The 18743-nt window shown below is 37.4% G+C and overlaps 1 protein-coding gene across 3 annotated transcripts in view; it reads right to left on the bottom strand.

Annotated features, from left to right (window-relative positions):
- FEZ2 (fasciculation and elongation protein zeta 2) overlaps positions 1-18743 on the bottom strand; it is a 37483-nt gene that overhangs the window by 7849 nt on the left and 10891 nt on the right. For 2 of the 3 annotated variants that reach the window (XR_014493745.1, XM_083373350.1), the window contains exons 5-7: positions 18221-18489; positions 14536-14616; positions 1284-1359 (exon numbers count right to left, since the gene is read on the bottom strand). Coding sequence is in view for 2 of the 3 variants with exons in the window: in XM_083373350.1 (XP_083229476.1) it covers positions 1284-1359; positions 14536-14616; positions 18221-18489 (426 nt within the window). In the remaining variant the exon portion in view is untranslated. The remainder of the gene's footprint in view (positions 1-1283; positions 1360-14535; positions 14617-18220; positions 18490-18743) is intronic. The other variant, XM_083373351.1, reaches the window with a different exon arrangement.

Here is an 18743-nt window from a genome sequence, read left to right as displayed (position 1 = left end):
GATTTGTTTAAAAGATGGATCATTCCTATGAGCACTATTCCTATGAACCCCATGAACTCACACTATTCCTATTGTATTAAGAACTTTCCATTTTTGGTAGGATGTGATGATCTGGCAATTAAAACAATGCACCCAATGTTTTTCCCAACATACATTTCTGGGGAAAAATGAAACAGAAAAAAAAGTTTTTTTCCTTGTTGATTTAGAAATGGAGTGAGTGTCATTGTCACAGAGTGGTGAACAACTACACAAATTGTGAAGGAAGTATAAAAAAATAGAAGTATCCAATTGTTTCTTTTATTTTTCCATTCCTCTTGCTGAAGAGACATGGAAAAGTCTGGAAGCACAGCAATTTTCTCCTGGCTTTTCATATCTCCATTTCTCATTCTCCCCACCCACTCTATCTACAAAAGGATTAACAACCTTGCAATAAAGGGAACCTGGAAAATTTAGTGAAACTTGTTTTGTATCTTTATTTTTTTAGATCATTGCTATATTTACCCAAAAGAAAGATGAGCTACTGACAGGGAAAAACCAAAAGCCACAGCTTCTGTCTTACTGAGGAAGAATGGAGAAGTATTTTTGTACCTAAAGGCTGATTATATAAGGGACTGAAATAATTTATAATCTTTCTGAAAAGAGCACATTCCAAATATGTAATTATGAGCATAAATAAATGTCATACAAAATATATTTACTCTTTGGAATTGAAATAATATCCAGGTTTGAACAGTTTTGCTGCTCTAAAATAAATGGTTTGAGCACTGTCATATAACAGCATTAGCAGGAAGAGAGTCAGGTAGTCTGTCCCTGAGCAACCAACAGATCAAATTTCCGCTAGTCGGTGGATAACAACAGTGTTAGTTCCTCAAACCATATCATTTTAAAAACTTAATTCACAACAGAGGCACTTTCAGCTTATTCTCTTCTAGTTAGTGTCTCGTCACTCTTTTAAAGCATTTAACTTTGCAAGGCAAACAATGCTGATTTTACTGAAAGAGATAAATGAAGACAATCTTCCAAAAAAAGTCAAGACCTAGGAATGATGGATAATTGTAAGATATCTGGGATGAGTAAACAAGCATAGACCGCTGACCAATTCCAAACACTGCAGAACAAAGTTGATTTGCCAGGCTAATTTAGAACAGAAGCACTGAGATGATGACCCTCAAGAATAATCTTCAACTGAAGATACTCTGGAAAATAGCCTGGTTATTTTTCCTCTCAGCATCAAAACACACATGGAAATTTATTTCTCTAACAAATCATATTTATGTGCTTACTTTTTGTTAATGTTTGAAGATCTTCAACTGACGGAGGTCCATTTTTCTTTTCATAAGGAATAACAGTTGTCAGATACTGTCAAACAAAAGTTATGATTACTACAAAGTATTTTCCTGATTGACTTTAGTTGCTAAAAATCTGACGTTGGCAACATTAGATACAGTTCTTGCATGTAGCTATGCTCTGCAATACATAATTATGTGTTATTCAACTCTATTGTATGTTATCTAAGAGAAACTGAAACACAGTGATTCAACTAAAAGATGTCCCAGCAAGTAACAACAAAACAGCCTCCCTATAACAAAAGTGATACTTTAAAAATGTTCTTATATAGTATATACATTTTTCTCTGAGCTTCTAAACTACACATTCTTTTTAAGAAATTTGCTGCACTGTAAAGAAGACTCATGTGATTCCATACATTTTTACATTAGGTATTCTGTACAGCCAAAATATACCGTAAATGAAAACTTCTTTAAAGTACAACAACTGAAGATTCTTAAGACTCCATAAAATGATGTTTAATGAAGTCTAGAAAAGCCCAATGCATTATAGTTATTAGCAAAGAATAAACAATATACATGCCAGGACAGTGAAATCATGTCTGTCAACTCTGGTCTTAAAGTTTTGGGGCCAGAATCAGACCATTTTTGGTCACTCCCTGGCAGTGATAGGAAGTTTTATATTCTGACTTCCTAACTCCCTCTGGTGAACTCTGACAGTGCATCTGGCAAGATAGACAATTTATGCTCAGAGGTAGGTGCATCTAGCAGCCACAGTGGAATGCCATGAAGCTGAGCTTAGCTGTTACTTCTTGCACTGATTTTATACACACTTATATGATTCCTTGAAATTATGCTGTATCTGCTTTTGCTGGTATAGAAATAAGCGCCATTTAGTTTTAAATTTTTATTTTGAACAATATTTTGTTTCCAGATCTTTAATATTTTTCTTATCTTATATCTACAGTATTAGGGATATAAACTCTCAACTTAGAGCAAATTATATCGTCAGCTTTAAATATTTAAAAACCTCAAGAAATGTGTCCTTTCCAAAGCTTCATTCCTCAACACTTATAATTCAAAAGTTCCATTTGCTACTTTTTGTAAAACCTTACAGCCATCGTATAGCCTTGATTCAGCAACAGATTTCAATACAAAGATTTCAATACAAATTTTTGTTCTAAGCTTGGACAATACTGTATAGGATTACTATTTCTAAAATTATTTATAGGAAAAACACAGACCTTCGATAATAACAATTCAATATTTTTGAAAAAATAGGGTAGTATTTTTTATTTAAAAATGAAGGGCATTTCCATGGTCTGGATTTCTTGTGTGTGGTTTATTTCTTAGAAATTATATTCTGGCATTGACTAGTAACTAGGAACACACTATTACGTAGATAGGATAATCCAAAAACAGGATCAGGAAAAGCAGTTTTATACTAACATGAAATTACTATATATTAACTATACATTTACTTATGAACCTAATTCAGCCCACAGAAATACAGATAAATCAAACTAATAACACAATGTTATGCACAGTTATCAGACACATTTGTGTTTGAAGCCCCTTCCTGAAACAGGATATCTTACTCTGATAGATTCATCTGTTTCATACTAAGGGCAACATCTCTTTACTAGATAGGGGACTATTATGTTAGCACAAATAATAATCAAGACTGTAATTGGTATAATAACTGTATCTTCAGGTTACATAGTTAATGTACTGTTGAAGGATTAAAAAGTTAAGATTTAAATGCTCATTTATGCACTACTTTCAAATTGATACTGATACATGCACAATGTTAATGTGAATTGAGGAATGCTTTCTCGATAGTTCACTTCAATGAGGTGTTAACATAATCACTGTAATATATCATTTATACCGGGCTATAATGGAGAGGTCCCGAGTGCTGCGTAACAGAGTGAGCGCGTTACTCGTCCCAGCTTCTGCCAACCTAGCAGTTCAAAAGCACGTAAAAATGCAAGTAGAAAAATAGGGACCACTACGGTGGGAAGGTAACAGCGTTCCGTGCGCCTTTGGCATCTAGTCATGCCGGCCACATGACCACGGAGACCTCCTCAGACAAGCACTGGCTCTTCGGCTTTGAAACAGAGATGAGCACGACTAGCACACATGTGCAGGGGAACCTTTACCTTTACCTTATAATGGAGAGGCTGGCAACCTTTCTACAAGGTGGAACATGAATCTTCCGACTTATCCTTCAAGTTCCATGGGAACTGTCAGTAGATCACATGCTTTCTTAGTCTCATACATTCCTTAAGGTATAATAGAGGTTCAAAGGTTGCCCAGCACACGTACTAGGAAGATAAGATGACATAGTTGGCAGTACAGAAACCATTCCATGAATGGAATGGTCTGATGGGTGGATACAAATTGTTCAAAAGAAACAGGTCTACAAAAAGAGGAGGGGGAGTTGCACTGTATGTAAGAGAACACTACATATCTAGAGAAATGCACATGATCCAAGATAGAATCTCTCCAGAATATATATGGGTCAATATAAAAGAGAAAAAAAAGTGACATTACCATAGGTGTATATTACAGGCCACCCAATCAATCAGAATAGATGAACCTTTTGCCAGTCAGTTAACAAATGTATATAGGAAGCATACCACAGTAGTAATGGGAGACTTCAACTATCTAGACAGAGGGAGTTGAAGTTACCGGAACTTTGGGCGAAAGTGACCATGTCATACTGGAATTTAATATTATGCAAACACTAGCAACAGAAAACAATCCAACCAGTGTCTTGAACTTCAAAAGAGATGATTTAACAAACTCAGAGAATCTAGGAAAGATGGATGAAAATCCTAAAGGGGAAAACAACCCAAGAAGCGTGGGGAACTCTGAAAAACATGATCATAAAAGCCCAGACCAGCACAATACCACTGAAAAGAAAAACAAGAAATTCAGGAAGAAACCAGCATGGCTGCACAAAGATCTCTCTGACAAACTGAAAGACAAAAAGGACAAATACAAAAAATGGAAAGAGGGGCACATAACTAAGGCAGATTATCAGCAGACAGCCAGAACATGCAAAGATGAAGTTAGGAAAGCAAAGGCTCAGGACAAACAAAGACTTGCAACAGAAATCATGGATAATAAAAAAGTTTCTTCCAAAATATTAACAACAAGAAAAAAGTCAAGGAAACTGTAGGTCCTCTAAAGAGAGAAGATGGCAAAGAAATAACAGGCAACAGGGAGAAAGCAGAGCTGCTTAACTCATACTTTGCATCAGTCTTCACACAAAAAGAAACTATAGCCCAACATATTAAAAAAACCACTGCAAAAGACAAATTAGAAACAAAAATTGAAATAAGCAAGAAAATAATAAGAGAATACCTATCCAACCTTGATGAATATAAATCACTAGGGTCTGACAGATTACATCCCAGAGTTCTGAAGGAGCTACCAGATATTATCTCAGAACCATTGCACCACATCTTTCAAAAATCCTGGAGCACTGGGGAAGTACCTGAGGATTGGAAAAGGGCTGATGTGGTTTCCATCTTCAAGAAAGGGGGGAAAAAAACAGACCCAGGAAACAACAGACCAGTTTAACATCAATACCTGGGAAGATTCTAGAAAATATAATCAAAAAACAGATCTGCGAACAACTAGAAGCAAACAAAGTTATAACTAGTAGCCAGCACGGGTTTGTTAAAAACAGAGCATGCCAAACCAATCTTATTTCATTCTTCGACAAAGTGACTAAACTAATAGACCAGCAAAATACTGTAGACGTAGTATACTTAGACTTCACTAAGGCATTTGACAAAGTAGACCACAACCTACTCCTTGGTACGCTAGAAAAAGGTGGCATAGACAACATCACCACCAGATGGATCTGTAGCTGGTTGGCAAACCGTACTCAACAAGTAGTCCTCAATGGCACTACATCCACATGGAGAGAAGTAAGCAGTGGAGTACCACAAGGGTCCGTCTTAGGCCTAGTACTCTTCAATATCTTTATCAATGATTTAGATGAGGGAATTGAAAGGGAACTCATCAAATTTGCAGATGACACCAAACTGACAGGAGCAGCCAACACCTAGGAAGACAAACTCAGGATCCAAAAAGATCTTGACAAACTTGAACAATGGGCCCTATCCAACAAAATGAGTTTCAGCGTGGAGAAAAGCAGTTTTACATTTAGGCAGGAAAAATCAAAGGTACTAGTACAGATTGGGCAAGACCTGACTTTAAAACAATAACTGTGAGTGGGACCTTGGAGTCCTAATGGACGATCACTTAACCATGAACCAGCAGTGTGCAGCAGCAGCCAAAAAAGCTAATACAATCCTGGATTATATAAACAGAGGCATAGAATCAAGATCACGTGAGGTCTAACTACTGCTTTATAAAACCCTAGTAAGACCACACCTGGAATACTGCAGCCAGTTTTGGTCACCATATCACAAAAAAGATGTTGAGAATTTGTAAAAAAAATTCAGAGAAGAGCAACTAAGATGATTAGAGGCCTGGAAACTAAAACATACGAAGAACAGTTGCAGGACTTAGGTTTGGCTAGTCTAAAGAAAAGAAAAAACAGGGGAGACATGATAGCAGTATTCCAATATTTGAGGGGCTGCCACAAAGAAGAGGGGATCACGTTATTTACCAAAGCACCAGAGGGCAGGACAAGAAACAATGTTTGGAAATTGATCAAAGAGAGAAGCAACCTGGAATTAAGAAGAAACGTCCTGACAGTGAGGACAATTAACCAGCGGAACAGCTTGCCCCCAGAAATTGTGGGCACTCCATCACTGGAGGTTTTTAAAAAGAGGCTAGTCACTTGTCTGAGTTGGTATAGGTTCTCCTGCTTGAGCAGGGGGGCTGGTTCATTCCATATTCTATTCTATTCTATTCTATTCTATTCTATTCTATTCTGTTCTGTTCTGTTCTGTTCTGTTCTGTTCTGTTCTGTTCTACTCTGCTCTATTCCTATTTCTATTCTATTCTTCCTATCCTATCCTATCCTATCCTATCCTATCCTATCCTATCCTATCCTATCCTATCCTATACATGAGGGGTCCTTGGTGCTCTCAGAGCTTGTTTTCTTGCAGATGTTTCATTACCCAAACTAGGTAACATCATCAGTGCTAGTCTAGCACCGATCTAAATCTAGATCTAAATCTTAATCTATCAGAGACTAGCACTGATGTTACTTGGTTTGGATAATGAAATGTCTGCAAGAAAAAACCAAGTTTGAAAAGCACTAAGACCCCTCGTTTCTACTGAGCTATAAATATTCCCCTTTATTGAGATCCTATGTATCGTACCAGTAGCCTAAGATTAAAAAAGCAGTACTGTAATAAGAACAGGCTTTTATCCTTGGTGAGCAAGAAAGCTAAGAGACTAGAGTTTAGTACAGCACACAGCTGCAAGACAAAGAGACGCAAAGTAAATAATCTATTTCCTAGCAATAGCACTTAGACTTATATACTGTTTCACAGTGCTTTGTAGTCCTCTCTAAGTAGTTTACAGAGTCAGCCTATTGACCCCAACAATCTGGGTCAAACTTGAGCTGGTGAGAATTGAACTGCCGAACTGCTGACAGCCGGCAGTCAGCAGAAGTAGCCCGCAGTACTGCATTCTAACCACTGCACCACCACAGCTCATTCTCTAGTTCTGAATGACACAGGCAAGTATTCCCCCCCCTTCACCCCTTCAATCTCTCTTATAGCATATGTAAATCACTGGCATGGGTGAAAGATAGCATCATTCTCAATTATACTTTGGTGCAATATTATGAGAGATTTGCTAGGAAAACAAATAATAATCATAAAGACTGAATTTTGAAACAAAAAATACTACTGGGAAGAAAGAAAAAAAAGAGTGGCTTTCCTTGTGCTACATTTTTATATTGTATTTTATTCTGCCCTGTAAACCGCCCTGAGTCCTTCGGGAATAGGGCGGTATAGAAATTTAATTAATTAATTAAATAAATAAATAAATAAATAAATAAATAAATAAATAAATAAATAAATAAATAAATAAATAAATAAATACATTCAGGTTCTGTTGAGGACTATCAGGGTACTGGAGTAAGCCTTAATTTTTTAGAAAATTTTCCATAAAGCACTTAGCTTATGGCAAGCAATGTTGCTTATCCAAGCACCTCTTTTCTTTAGTTCTATAGGAGAGGCAGGGTACCACAGCTTCTGCTTCCTTGAAAGAACAGGGAAGGCACTCCTGATGGTCTGGAACATACTATATAATTGATTAAATAGCTACTTTTTAATTTCTAAGGCTGGCTATAATTTATAGGGCTTACTTACCTTCAAGAATTCTATTCTATCAACAACTTTCATATAACTTCAGATCCTGACACAGACATTACCAGTCTTCTAAGGGAGAAAATATCTAACAACTCCAAAATCCTTAAAAATCAGTAGTTTCAAAGTATGAAATAGGTGTTGCCTTAAGATGAGTCAAACCTGTACTATCTTTATTATTTACACATGATCTCCATGTGAATGCAAATGCAGAGTCTATATTTATTGTTCTGTTTTGGAAATAGTGAGTAGCTGAAAAATTATTTGTCTCTGAAAGAACTATATAAAAAACTCCAAAGTTACCTGTAATCTGGTTTACCCATATGAAAACCAATCAAAACCGTGTACATATAAAACATAAATTAACTGTCTATTTGTGCAAGATTTTATCAACATTCTCTACAGTATATGTATTTGCTCAACAGTATATCATACTCTAGCAAATCACTTGTAGCATTGCATTAAATTTTGTGTAATAAAATAACTTATGGTAAAATATGTTTTTCATATTTCTTATCATCATCCATGGTCCACATAAGAGCAATGCTTTTATTTTACTGGGCTTACTTCGGATTTTTCAACACTCTTCATCAGATAACAGAATAAGCAAAGCAGGTGGAGATGGGAAGAATCAGGAAAAATATATCTGGAACCATGAAATTTCCTTTCTCTCCTAATCATAAAAAAGAATGTAGATGCTCTTCCTGAGAATGGGAACCTATGTTTTCAAAATATGTGTTTCACAGAACCTTAAAGATTCTAAGTAGGGAAGAAGAGTTTACCAACCAGAGAAGTGATATGTAATAATTGAGCACTGTATTCGGAATAGAAAACGGAGGACACCAATGGCCTCTCCCAAGGGGAAGAAAAGAAAGACGGCACAGTGTTCACCAAACAGTAAGGAAGAGAGAACCAATACACAAAAACAACAGAAAATTGACGGTTTCTGTCAGCCTATACCATCTGCAGTGGGTCGTGCATCCTCCCCCTTTCTCCTGCCGGATAGGCGTGAGGCTTTGGCATTGTTTGGGGATTCTTCCCTGGAGTGGGATCTGCGGGCGCAGGCCGAGGAGAGCCAGTTGAGAAGCCAGTTGACAGGCTCGCTAATGACAAATGACTCAGCAGTTTTAAGTGAGTCAGCTCCAAGCCAGGATAAGGGACTAGAGTTGGAGTTTGACAATCATAGTGGATCAGCTTTAGGGCTTGAAAACCAGCTAAGTGATAGCATAAAGGATTTCATCAGCCAGCACAGCATGCTCACTTCTCAGACAGTCTGGGCCATTTTTGACCAGTTTGCAGAGGTGCGTTTAAAGTTGGACTCTGTGATCAATCTTGTTGCTGCGGTACAGACGGAAAAGCCGCAGGTAATTTCGACTGGTTGCCAGACAGAATGACCTGGTCAGATATCATCAATGGTGCGAACGAGGGAAGAAGTAGACAGCATATTGGCTGTAATGGCAGAAAAAAAGATGGTGAGCTGGATGGGCCTGAAATCCCACGGCACAGGTGCGTGGGGGAAGCAGGCAATTGTTGAAGGAGCAGATTGTATTGAACATATATAATTCTGAGACAAATGCAGGTAGATGGGCTTCAAAAAGACGGATAGTGACCTCTTTGTCACAGCTTACTCAGAGTGACAAGGGGGTAATAGATCTGGTAGCATATAATATCTTCCACAATGTGATAATTATTCCAGAATTCTTCTTAAGTTCAAACAACGCTCTTTCCAAGTCTGCTCATGCGAATGAGAGGATTCTTGGCTTTTTACCAAATTTTACCAACCCGAGTTTTTTCTAGTAGCGAAGTCAGCCCGTTGATCCAGAGAGCCCCTAGGGAGAGTGGTGCAGCGCATGGGACAGCTGACTTGAAAAGTAAACGAAATGGGGAAAATAAGTTAACTAAAACATAGAGGAGATCTAGCATTACAAAGGAAATGTTGGCTGAGGTTTTGGTTCCAGCTACTGTGAAATTTCCTTCAATTGGCGTAATGCAAGATGAGATATTTGACTCTGCCTGCTTAGAAACCTTTTCTTTACTTTCATTAACGGAGCAGCAAGAAGTACTTAAAAAACTTAAAGAGACGAGGAAGCTGCTGAAGCAGACCATTTCCTCTGCCACCCCTTTGGTGCCGAAAGTTCTGTCCCCATTAAGTCATGACGCAGTTCCGGAGAGTCAGCAGCTTATAAGTTCGGGAAGCTGGATATCTGCGTCTATACAGCAGAAAGTGCCAGAGACAGCTAACCTGACAGTGCAAAGTGCTGTGGGACGAACACCGGAGATGGAAGGTACCCAGGAAGGAATCTCCCAGTCCTCCTCAGTGGCAAAAATGATACCAAGAAATGACGTAAGCGCGGAGCCTCAAGTAAAATCATTTATTGTGGAGGCAGAGATTAATAGAACTTATGGATCTGCAAGCCTAAAAGCAACAGGCAAAGAAATGATGCCTAAACAGTCTTCTATGGAGCTCAGGCAATTAAACGGGTGTGTGAGCGTAAACGGGGGAGGACAGGTGGAAGAGATTATTCAAGAAGCCTGACTAGGAAATAGCGAGCAATCACTTTCTTTAAGAGTCCACTTCCTCTCATGGAATGTGGCAGGATGGAGAGGGAGTTGGTGCACAGATGATTGTATTAAATTTTTAAACAGGTATCATGTAATTGCCTTGCAGAAGACTTGGGTTAGTGGTGATGAGGCCCCAATTGAGCTCCCTGGATTTAATATTTGGCAGCTGCCAGCAAAGAGGGTAGCAAGGGAAGAGCTTCAGGAGGGTTGTGCATTTTGGTAAAAGCTGAATTAGGTTGGAAGGGAAACGAGATATGCTCGTGTGCCGGCCCTTTATTTTTTCAAGCAATCCATTTGGCATATGGAGGGAAGTCAATGGTATTTATAAATGTGTATGTCAATCCAGCAATGGGCGATTTGTGGGAGGCACTAGAAGTAAAGATATTAGATATACGTAAAAAAATTATAAAAACAACTTTAATTTTGGCAGGAGACTTTAATGCCCGTGTGGGTCCTTCGTTGGAGCCTTTTGTTGAAAATGGTACAATTCCAGATGGTTATTTACATAACCAACAATTATGGGACTCTCAAGATAGGAAAAAGAATAAAGATGGAGGAAAATTTCAACAATGGTATACAACTGTAACCTTCAAATAGTAGGCCAGTACACAGAGGTTAGAAGGTACCCCATAACCTTTTTTGGTCCCAAGGCATGTAGCTCTATTGATTACTTCTGTGTTTCTCACAGTTTAGTGGCAGGGGCTACTTCAGTCTTGACGTCACCAAGGCCAGAAAGTGATCATCTTCCGATTGAGATGTCCCTGGCACTCCCCTCTGATTTAAAGAAAAGGAACCAAATAATTCAACAAATAGGCTTCAACTTGGATATAGCCCAGGAGAGAAGGCTAACATGGAAGAGGGTTGATGGGAAAGCAGTGACAGAATTTATGAATTCATCACGTATGGAAGCCCTAGCGCATATATATTCAAATAGTATGGGTGAACAAGAGCTTATAGTACATTTTGTGGAAATATATCAGAAATTGAAGCATTTTTTCATGACTACTAAGTAAATGGGCCAGTTTGATTCTAGTTACTAAACATGGTTTGATAATGACTGCAAGGAAGGGAAAAAACAGCTTAGGAAATCACTTAGGAGATACTTAATGAGCCTGAATATGGAAATACAGAAGAAGTATATTACCATGAGTCAGAAATATAAGCAGCTACTAAAGAGGAAAAAGGCTTCTTATATTGACGACTTATGGGCTGACTTAGAACAGGCAGCAAAGCTGGCCTCACTCACACTCTTCTGGTTGGGGGGGTCTCAAAAATTATTAAAGATAGAAAACCAATAAGTGACCCAAATATTACTGCAGAAAGTTGGGAGAGGCATTTGGCCACTCCAGCAGTTGCGGAAAGCTCTGATGAAGTAATATCCTCTCTGAGCTTGATTCAGGGATATGAAGCCTTACCCCAGTGGGCAGAAGTGTCAATCACAGAGGTGAGGCATTTAATTTCTTCCCTGAAGACAAACAAAGCTCCAGGACAGGATGCGCTCCCGGCATTGCTATTTAAAGAAAACATAGCCAGGTGGGCGCCTGTCCTGGCGGGTCTCTTTACTTTTATTAATAGAACAGGGCAAATTCCTGCCAGTTGGCATACATCAATAATTGTTCCATTACATAAAAAAGGCTCTAGAGACAATCCGGATAATTTTCAGTTAATTAGTCTAATTGATATTTCAGCAAAAATTTATGCTAAGTATTTGCTTCATAAGACTGGATAGAGAAACAACATCCTAGCTGAAGAACAATCTGGCTTCAGGAGCGGAAGATCTACAATGGACAACTGTTTTGTGTTGGACCATCTAATAACAAAGTTTAAGTTTTGGAAAAAACCATTGTACGTGGCATTTATAGACCTGAAGGCAGCCTTTGATACAATTGATAGATCAATTCTATGGGATAAATTAGAGGCCATGGGAATAGAAAAGAAACTGCTATATTTAATTAGATTGTTATATATGGAAACCCAGGTAAGAGTTCGAGTGAACAAAACAGGATCGGTAACAAATGCAATTCCAATTAAGAAGGGCGTAAGACAAGGTTGCATTTTAGCCCCAACACTTTTCAATTTATATTTAAACGATTTTCCAAAATGTCTGGAAGACTTATCACTTCATGGGCCTAGTATAGGAACAAGACAGGTAAATTGCTTGTTATATGCCGATGATATAATTTTGCTGTCGGCCTCACAGTTGAGGCTACGAAGGTCACTAGGAAGGTTGGCAGCATATTGTATAAAATCATTTGACAATTAACGTAGAGAAATCAAAGGTAATGATATTTAGCAGGCAACAAAAGATGAGGAGATGGGTTTTAAATGGCAGAAGAATACAACAAGTTCAGTCATTTACCTATTTAGGGCTAGTATTCCAGACAAATGGTAAATGGAATAAGCATGTAAAAGCCGGAGCTCAGAAGGCTGCGGCTCGGATGGCCCAATTAAACAAACTTATTTTAGAGAAAACTCCATCTTCATTAACCCCAGTGCTAAAGGTCTTTCAAGCGAAAATTGAACCAATACTTACCTATGGGGCAGAAATATGGGGATCAGTTAAGCTGCCTGGGCAGGAAATTCCTCAAAATAAGTTCCTGAGGAGAATTTTGGCAGTGTCCCCTGGAACCCCAGCTTGCGTAGTAAGGGCAGAAATGGGAGTCCATGCGATCAGCACTAGGGCCATGCTGAAGACCGTTTATTATTGGCTAAGAATATCAGAGATGGAGGAAGGGAGGTTACCTAAGCTAGCGCTAATGGATCAGATTGCTTCAAGTAACAAAAATAATTGGTTATCAAGAGTTTTGAAGCAGGTATCTAGCTTTGATATTCCGTTAAACTGGCAGCAGTATGATCATAGCCAGATTTGATTTTGGATTGCACAGAGATTTAAGGACATAAGTACACAATCGGACATCGCACAGGTGACAGTAGCAAAAGTTTGCCCCTCGTTATTGGCTAATAAACAAATTTTAAAATAGAAAAATATTTAATCTTACCTTTATCTCCCATCATAAGGAGATTTTTTACCAAACTGAGATTGGACCAACTTCAAACAAACATGCTTTGGGGCAGATATAGGGGGATTCCTGTAAGTGAAAGAGTCTGTTTATGTGGGATGGGGGAAGTTGAAACAATGTCCCATGTCATTTTTGATTGCCCCCTGTATTCAGATTTGAGGGAACATCAGTTGGGCAGGATCTTTTATACTAGTACCCCTGTGTCTAAACAGCGCTTCTTGCATCATTGTTTGTTAGGCTCTAATTTGCAGTTGGTGAAATGGATTGCCAAAAATACTGTAAAGTTGATGGAAATAAGAACAAAGTTGGTGCAGCAGAGTGTGGTAGATTGTAGGAAAGATCACTTGATTTAAAAAATGTGATTTTAAAAGTAATTTTAAGACTGTTTGGGGTAGACGCAGGGGTGACATTGTAATATAATTTTAAGCACATTTAACCTGTCTCTTAAATCATTGTATTCTATCCTGATTTTATTTCGATTGTATTTTGTTTCAGTTTCATTTAAATTGTATTTTATCCAGCTTCATTTGAATTGTTTTTGTCAAGTTTTAGTGATATTTTGTTTTTGGAACTTGGCAATTTGATATGGCCCAAGGGCTAATCAATCAATCAATAAAGATGACGAGAAGAATGTAGACATTCAAATAAGGCTGTTTCTGGCTTTGTGTTAAGGCATAAAATAAAGAGTTCTGCCCTTTATTGCACATATTACTTCCATGAATGAAGGTGAATATATATGTCCCAGGATAATGTTGCAGGATCTGGTAAGCGACCCAGTTTGGATCCTGCAACATACTACTTGGCTACATATATTTCATAAGCTTCTGGAACACGCATTTTATTCAGAGATTTTTTTTCCTGTATAAAACATACATATGAAATGTCAAGGATTTTTACTTCTTGTCACTTAAAAATAGCAAAATAAATTTTATCCTTTTGGAAGATATGAGGCATAGTTCTGTTCCTTTTTCTCTTCCTAGACTGAAACTTTAAAGCTAACATGGTCTTTCATTACTGCTTTCTTAGACAGGTATTTAACTCCAAGTAGGTATTATGCTGTTGTCTGCATTTTATTTTGAAAATTAAAATAAACCCTAAGGGGAAATTTTTCATCTACTCTTATTTCCCCCCCCCCCCTGTGCATATCAAGGCTTGTCTGCTTCTTTAACTACTAAGGGAAGAAAACCTTTGTAAACAGCTCTTAGCTTTAAGGCAGGGAAGATGCAAAAAAGTATAGAAATGTATTTCCTCCCTTTCTGAGAACACCTGAAGCCAGAAACTGCCAACTTTTAAGAAAGGAATGTATACAGAGACAGAAAAGACAGACAAGGAAAACAAAGTCAGAAGGTAGCCCAGCACCTGTTTTTCTCCACCCGCGTTTCCAAACGTTTGTCGAAAGCCATTCTGAATGACATTTGAGATTCCTTCCATACTGAAGCGCTATAAGGAGTGAGAACGTGACAGAAAAAAAGGGGGGGGGAGAAAGAAAAATGTAAAGGTATTAGTTAGGGTTTTTTTGGGGGGGGGGACGCCAGCAAGGTAAATGTTAGAATGAAATATAGCTGTAGCTTAATGAGAAAAGCACTGGCTTTTAAATATTTTGCTCTTCAGGGATTTAGGAATGGAGCCAGCCAAATATCATATATACAGAACTAGGATAAGGTTGTTTTTGCATTAACGATCTTTGGCTTATGCTTATTATCTCAAATAATATATTTAAATATATTTGAAATCACACACATAGAACATGCTAAAGTACATGCCCTTGTAAGTTCTTTGCTTCTTGCTCAATTCCATTATACATCACAAGCACAGATCAAATAATCCAATGTCTTATTTGTATTAAAAATGGCGTTTTTTTACTCCTCATAGCTGAAAGTGGGAAATAAAGAACAACACCAACAAATGTCACAACAGAGAATTCAATTTTCAGTTGATATTCTTTTTGAAATAAATCTAGATCTGTAGATTGTAGAATCTGTCAATATTTCGTTCTTCAACTAGGGATTATTCCAATATGAGGTGGCTCATAAGATCTCTCTACGCTAGTCTTGTTTGGATAAACTAAGAAAAAAACCCTATTTCCTTTATACCTAGAAGTCTTGACAGAAAAACAAACCGCTACTCGTGGCAACTGACTGTATTTGCTTTCTCAAGTTTCTCCTACACAAACGAGAAAATTCTAACTGAAACTGGAAATCACACCGCAGTATGGAAATGAACAAATGTCTACAAAAAGTGGATGCTTATGTTTTGAGCTACATTCAGTTTCTGTACACAAAACAAATCAGTTAATTCTTTCATTCTTTGCAGCTGTCTTCAGTATGGGGATCTCAGGTTTTAATGGGAGAAATGTGAGAAATATAATCTGCTGTACACAAGACAATCTACATACATATTAGTGTTATATGATGCCCATAGAAGAACAGAGAACAAATCACATGCTGCCAATGGCCTTATTTTTTTAATGAATAATGGAATCATTGAAGGTAAACTCTAATCAGTACTGTAAGCTAATACTGCAGTATCTTGCTACCTCCTAATCCTAAAGTGCAAGACAGCAATGACAGATTACAACAAACAGATACTGTGTGACAAACTATGTGACAATGACAGGGAAATGATTATGCTCAGTTTCATCCCTAGAATTTGCATATTGTGGGATTGTTGAGTATCTGCAAACTTCTCACTGACTTTTAAGATACATTCACTTTATACGTTCATATTCTTCTTATGTAGATATTAAATAACCAAGCTTTGTCAGAATAAACTCTTACTTGATGCAAGAATTTTAATGTTATAATTTATGAATTTAGCACTATGTTTGTTTTATAACAGCATTATTGTGTCAAATCCTTCAAAAGATATTGAAGAAATAGCTTATGGCTCCCTAAAATAAGAATATTTAAGGTGTCAAGGAAATTCTATGTTGAAATAGATATATATCTCAGTTCTGGAACAATTTTTCTAAGGGTGACTATATACAGATTGCTCACTCTTATACTTCTGTAGAGATAGTGTCTGAAGATTAAGGTATTCAGCTGATACATTCAGACATGTCAAACTCGTGACATCATGTGACATTGCGCAATGTATTGGAGCTTTTTCTCCATTGCTGACAATGGGGTGGGTGCGGTTTTCTGATGACGCACGGGCTGACAATTTGACACCCCTGCTCTAGAGTAAGAGAAGGTTTTTTTTCCAACTACAATACATTCATTCTCCTTTGAAAAAAGATGCCTGGCACCCAATCCTTTACCTTGTAGGCACCAGGCAAATCATTTTTATATTTTCCTTGATTTTAAATTATTCTTACATTTGATTTTTAAATTACTCTTACATTCTCTAGTTGTTTTGTTATGCAGCTTAGCTTATAGTCTTTATATGGCTTGGGTCCGGGATATCTGAGGGAACACCTGCTGCCGGCATCAAGTTCCCTTCGTCCAGTGCGCTCCCACAGGGAGGGTCTTCTCAGGGTGCCACCGGTAAGAGATTGCCGGCGGACGACACCCAGGGATAGGGCCTTCTCAGTGGGTGCGCCTGCCCTTTGGAACCAGCTGCCAGTGGAGCTGAGGACTGCCCCCGACCTCCGTTCATTCCGCCGGGACCTGAAGACTTGGCTCTTCGAGCTCTCTGGCCCAGGCTGAGAATTCTAATTTTAGCTTTAATCTTAATTTTAACTAGGTTTTTTTTTATGCAGGGACGAATATAATTTTTTAATCTGTTTTTAACTTTTGTATCTTTGTTTTTTAACCACCCTGTAAACCGCCCTGAGTCCTTCGGGAAAGGGCGGTATATAAATGTAATAAAATAAATAAATAGATATGTGTTTAAAACTGGGCTATATTGATTATTTTCATTTCTACTCTAAATTACCAGAGGACATTCATAATAAAAGACAATGTGGAAATAAAACTGTACATAGTTTTAAAGCTCTGCAGAATAAATAGTATTTTTAGTTGACCTTAGTGTAGTAGAAGATAATTAATGCATTTATTAGCTAGGTTCCATTGATAATTCATTGGACCTCCTAATTACTTTGGCAAATTAATGGTTAAATTATAGGTCACATCACATTATTTCTATGTAACATAAATTACAGCAGAACAATAGTCTTTAACAAAAGTGTTTGCAACATACATGCTTAGCTTAGTTGTCTCTCAAATGATGTACTTTTTACAATATACTGATAGATGTTATTTTTTCTCGTTATTTATAAGAAGTATGGTTTACATTTAACCTTTTATATAATTCTGCTTTGTAATTAATGTCTTTTCAGAGGGAATTTGCTAAGAGAATTGGGTTGCAACAATTTCTGCTTGTGGCAGAAATTGTTCTTGTGGATTCTGGGAAGTAATGAGCCTAGGAAGAACTAAGCAGGCACTGTAGCATATGCATAAATAGCACCAGCAGGTTCTATTGTTTAAGGTGGATGGAGAAGACAAAACAGGGAGATTATATACACAGGTGATGAAATGAAGTTAATGAGAAGAGGAATAACGTGGAAATCTTAAATAGCCTGCGGACAGGAAAAATTGTATGTTTGTGCATCAACAACTACTTAAATATATTGAAAAATTCTACATCTGTGACAGCCCTGCTGAAAAATAGTAATTTCAATAGCAGATGTTAACCAAACTTAAAATAGGTGCTAACATTTCAAACACTTCCTGAATTTCCACCTCATTCTGTAACAATTACCCAAAGAGATAAAAAGACTACTTGTACAAATTTGGTTGGACAGAGTAAGAAATACAATGCTGATCATCTGAGAAAGTAGTAGTTGTTCTTCAGTCTTGTAAAATGTCACCAGTACTAGTGATGATCAAAAAATTAGAAGATTATGAGTATTTCTATGCCGATCAAAGTATGTGGGGGATCCAACCATCATTTACCAAAAGAGGCAATGTTATTGTTGTCATTAATGCCGCTTACTATTATTCATTTTAACTATTATTAAGAATAACTGGGCAAAATTAAGAGATATTATATAAAGTTAAAATGTAAACAATGTTTCTAAGGAGGCACAATGCAGAGCTCTTACTGTTCCAGGAAGATGGCTTTTTTCTTGCTTTCCATTTTGAGAAGTGCCATGTTTTAACTTTTTCTTCTTCTTTGCCATTTCTTTTTGTTCTCGTTGCTTGTTTTGTACTTCGATCAGGACAGATATGAAGCTGTTCTTTACTTCCTTCTCAAACTCCAATTCATCCCGTAGGGCTAATTGTTGCACTAACTCCTCAGAGTAGTCTTTGATGGCAGCCTCAATCTCTTCTAAGAGATCGTTTAATTCGGACATAGACAGCTTTTGCACCCCTGTTTTCAAAATATCAGAAAACATTGATCGCTAAAGCAATATATTGCAGTGACAATATAATTCCAACAACACTTTTTCTAATAAACATATTCTAAGTGTACTTATGCTAAAAACTGCTTCATTACTTTATTTATATATATATAAATCCCCATCCATCTCATGTAGATATGATCTCTAAAAAAATCACTTAAAACAATTTTGAACTGTTTAACAGTGCAATTTTCTCTCTCTTCCTCCCTCTAATTGTTTTTAA

This window comes from Vipera ursinii, assembly GCF_947247035.1.
Source record: "Vipera ursinii genome assembly, chromosome: 1".
Taxonomy (NCBI): domain Eukaryota; kingdom Metazoa; phylum Chordata; class Lepidosauria; order Squamata; family Viperidae; genus Vipera; species Vipera ursinii.
This window is presented reverse-complemented; position numbering and strand designations above follow the sequence as displayed.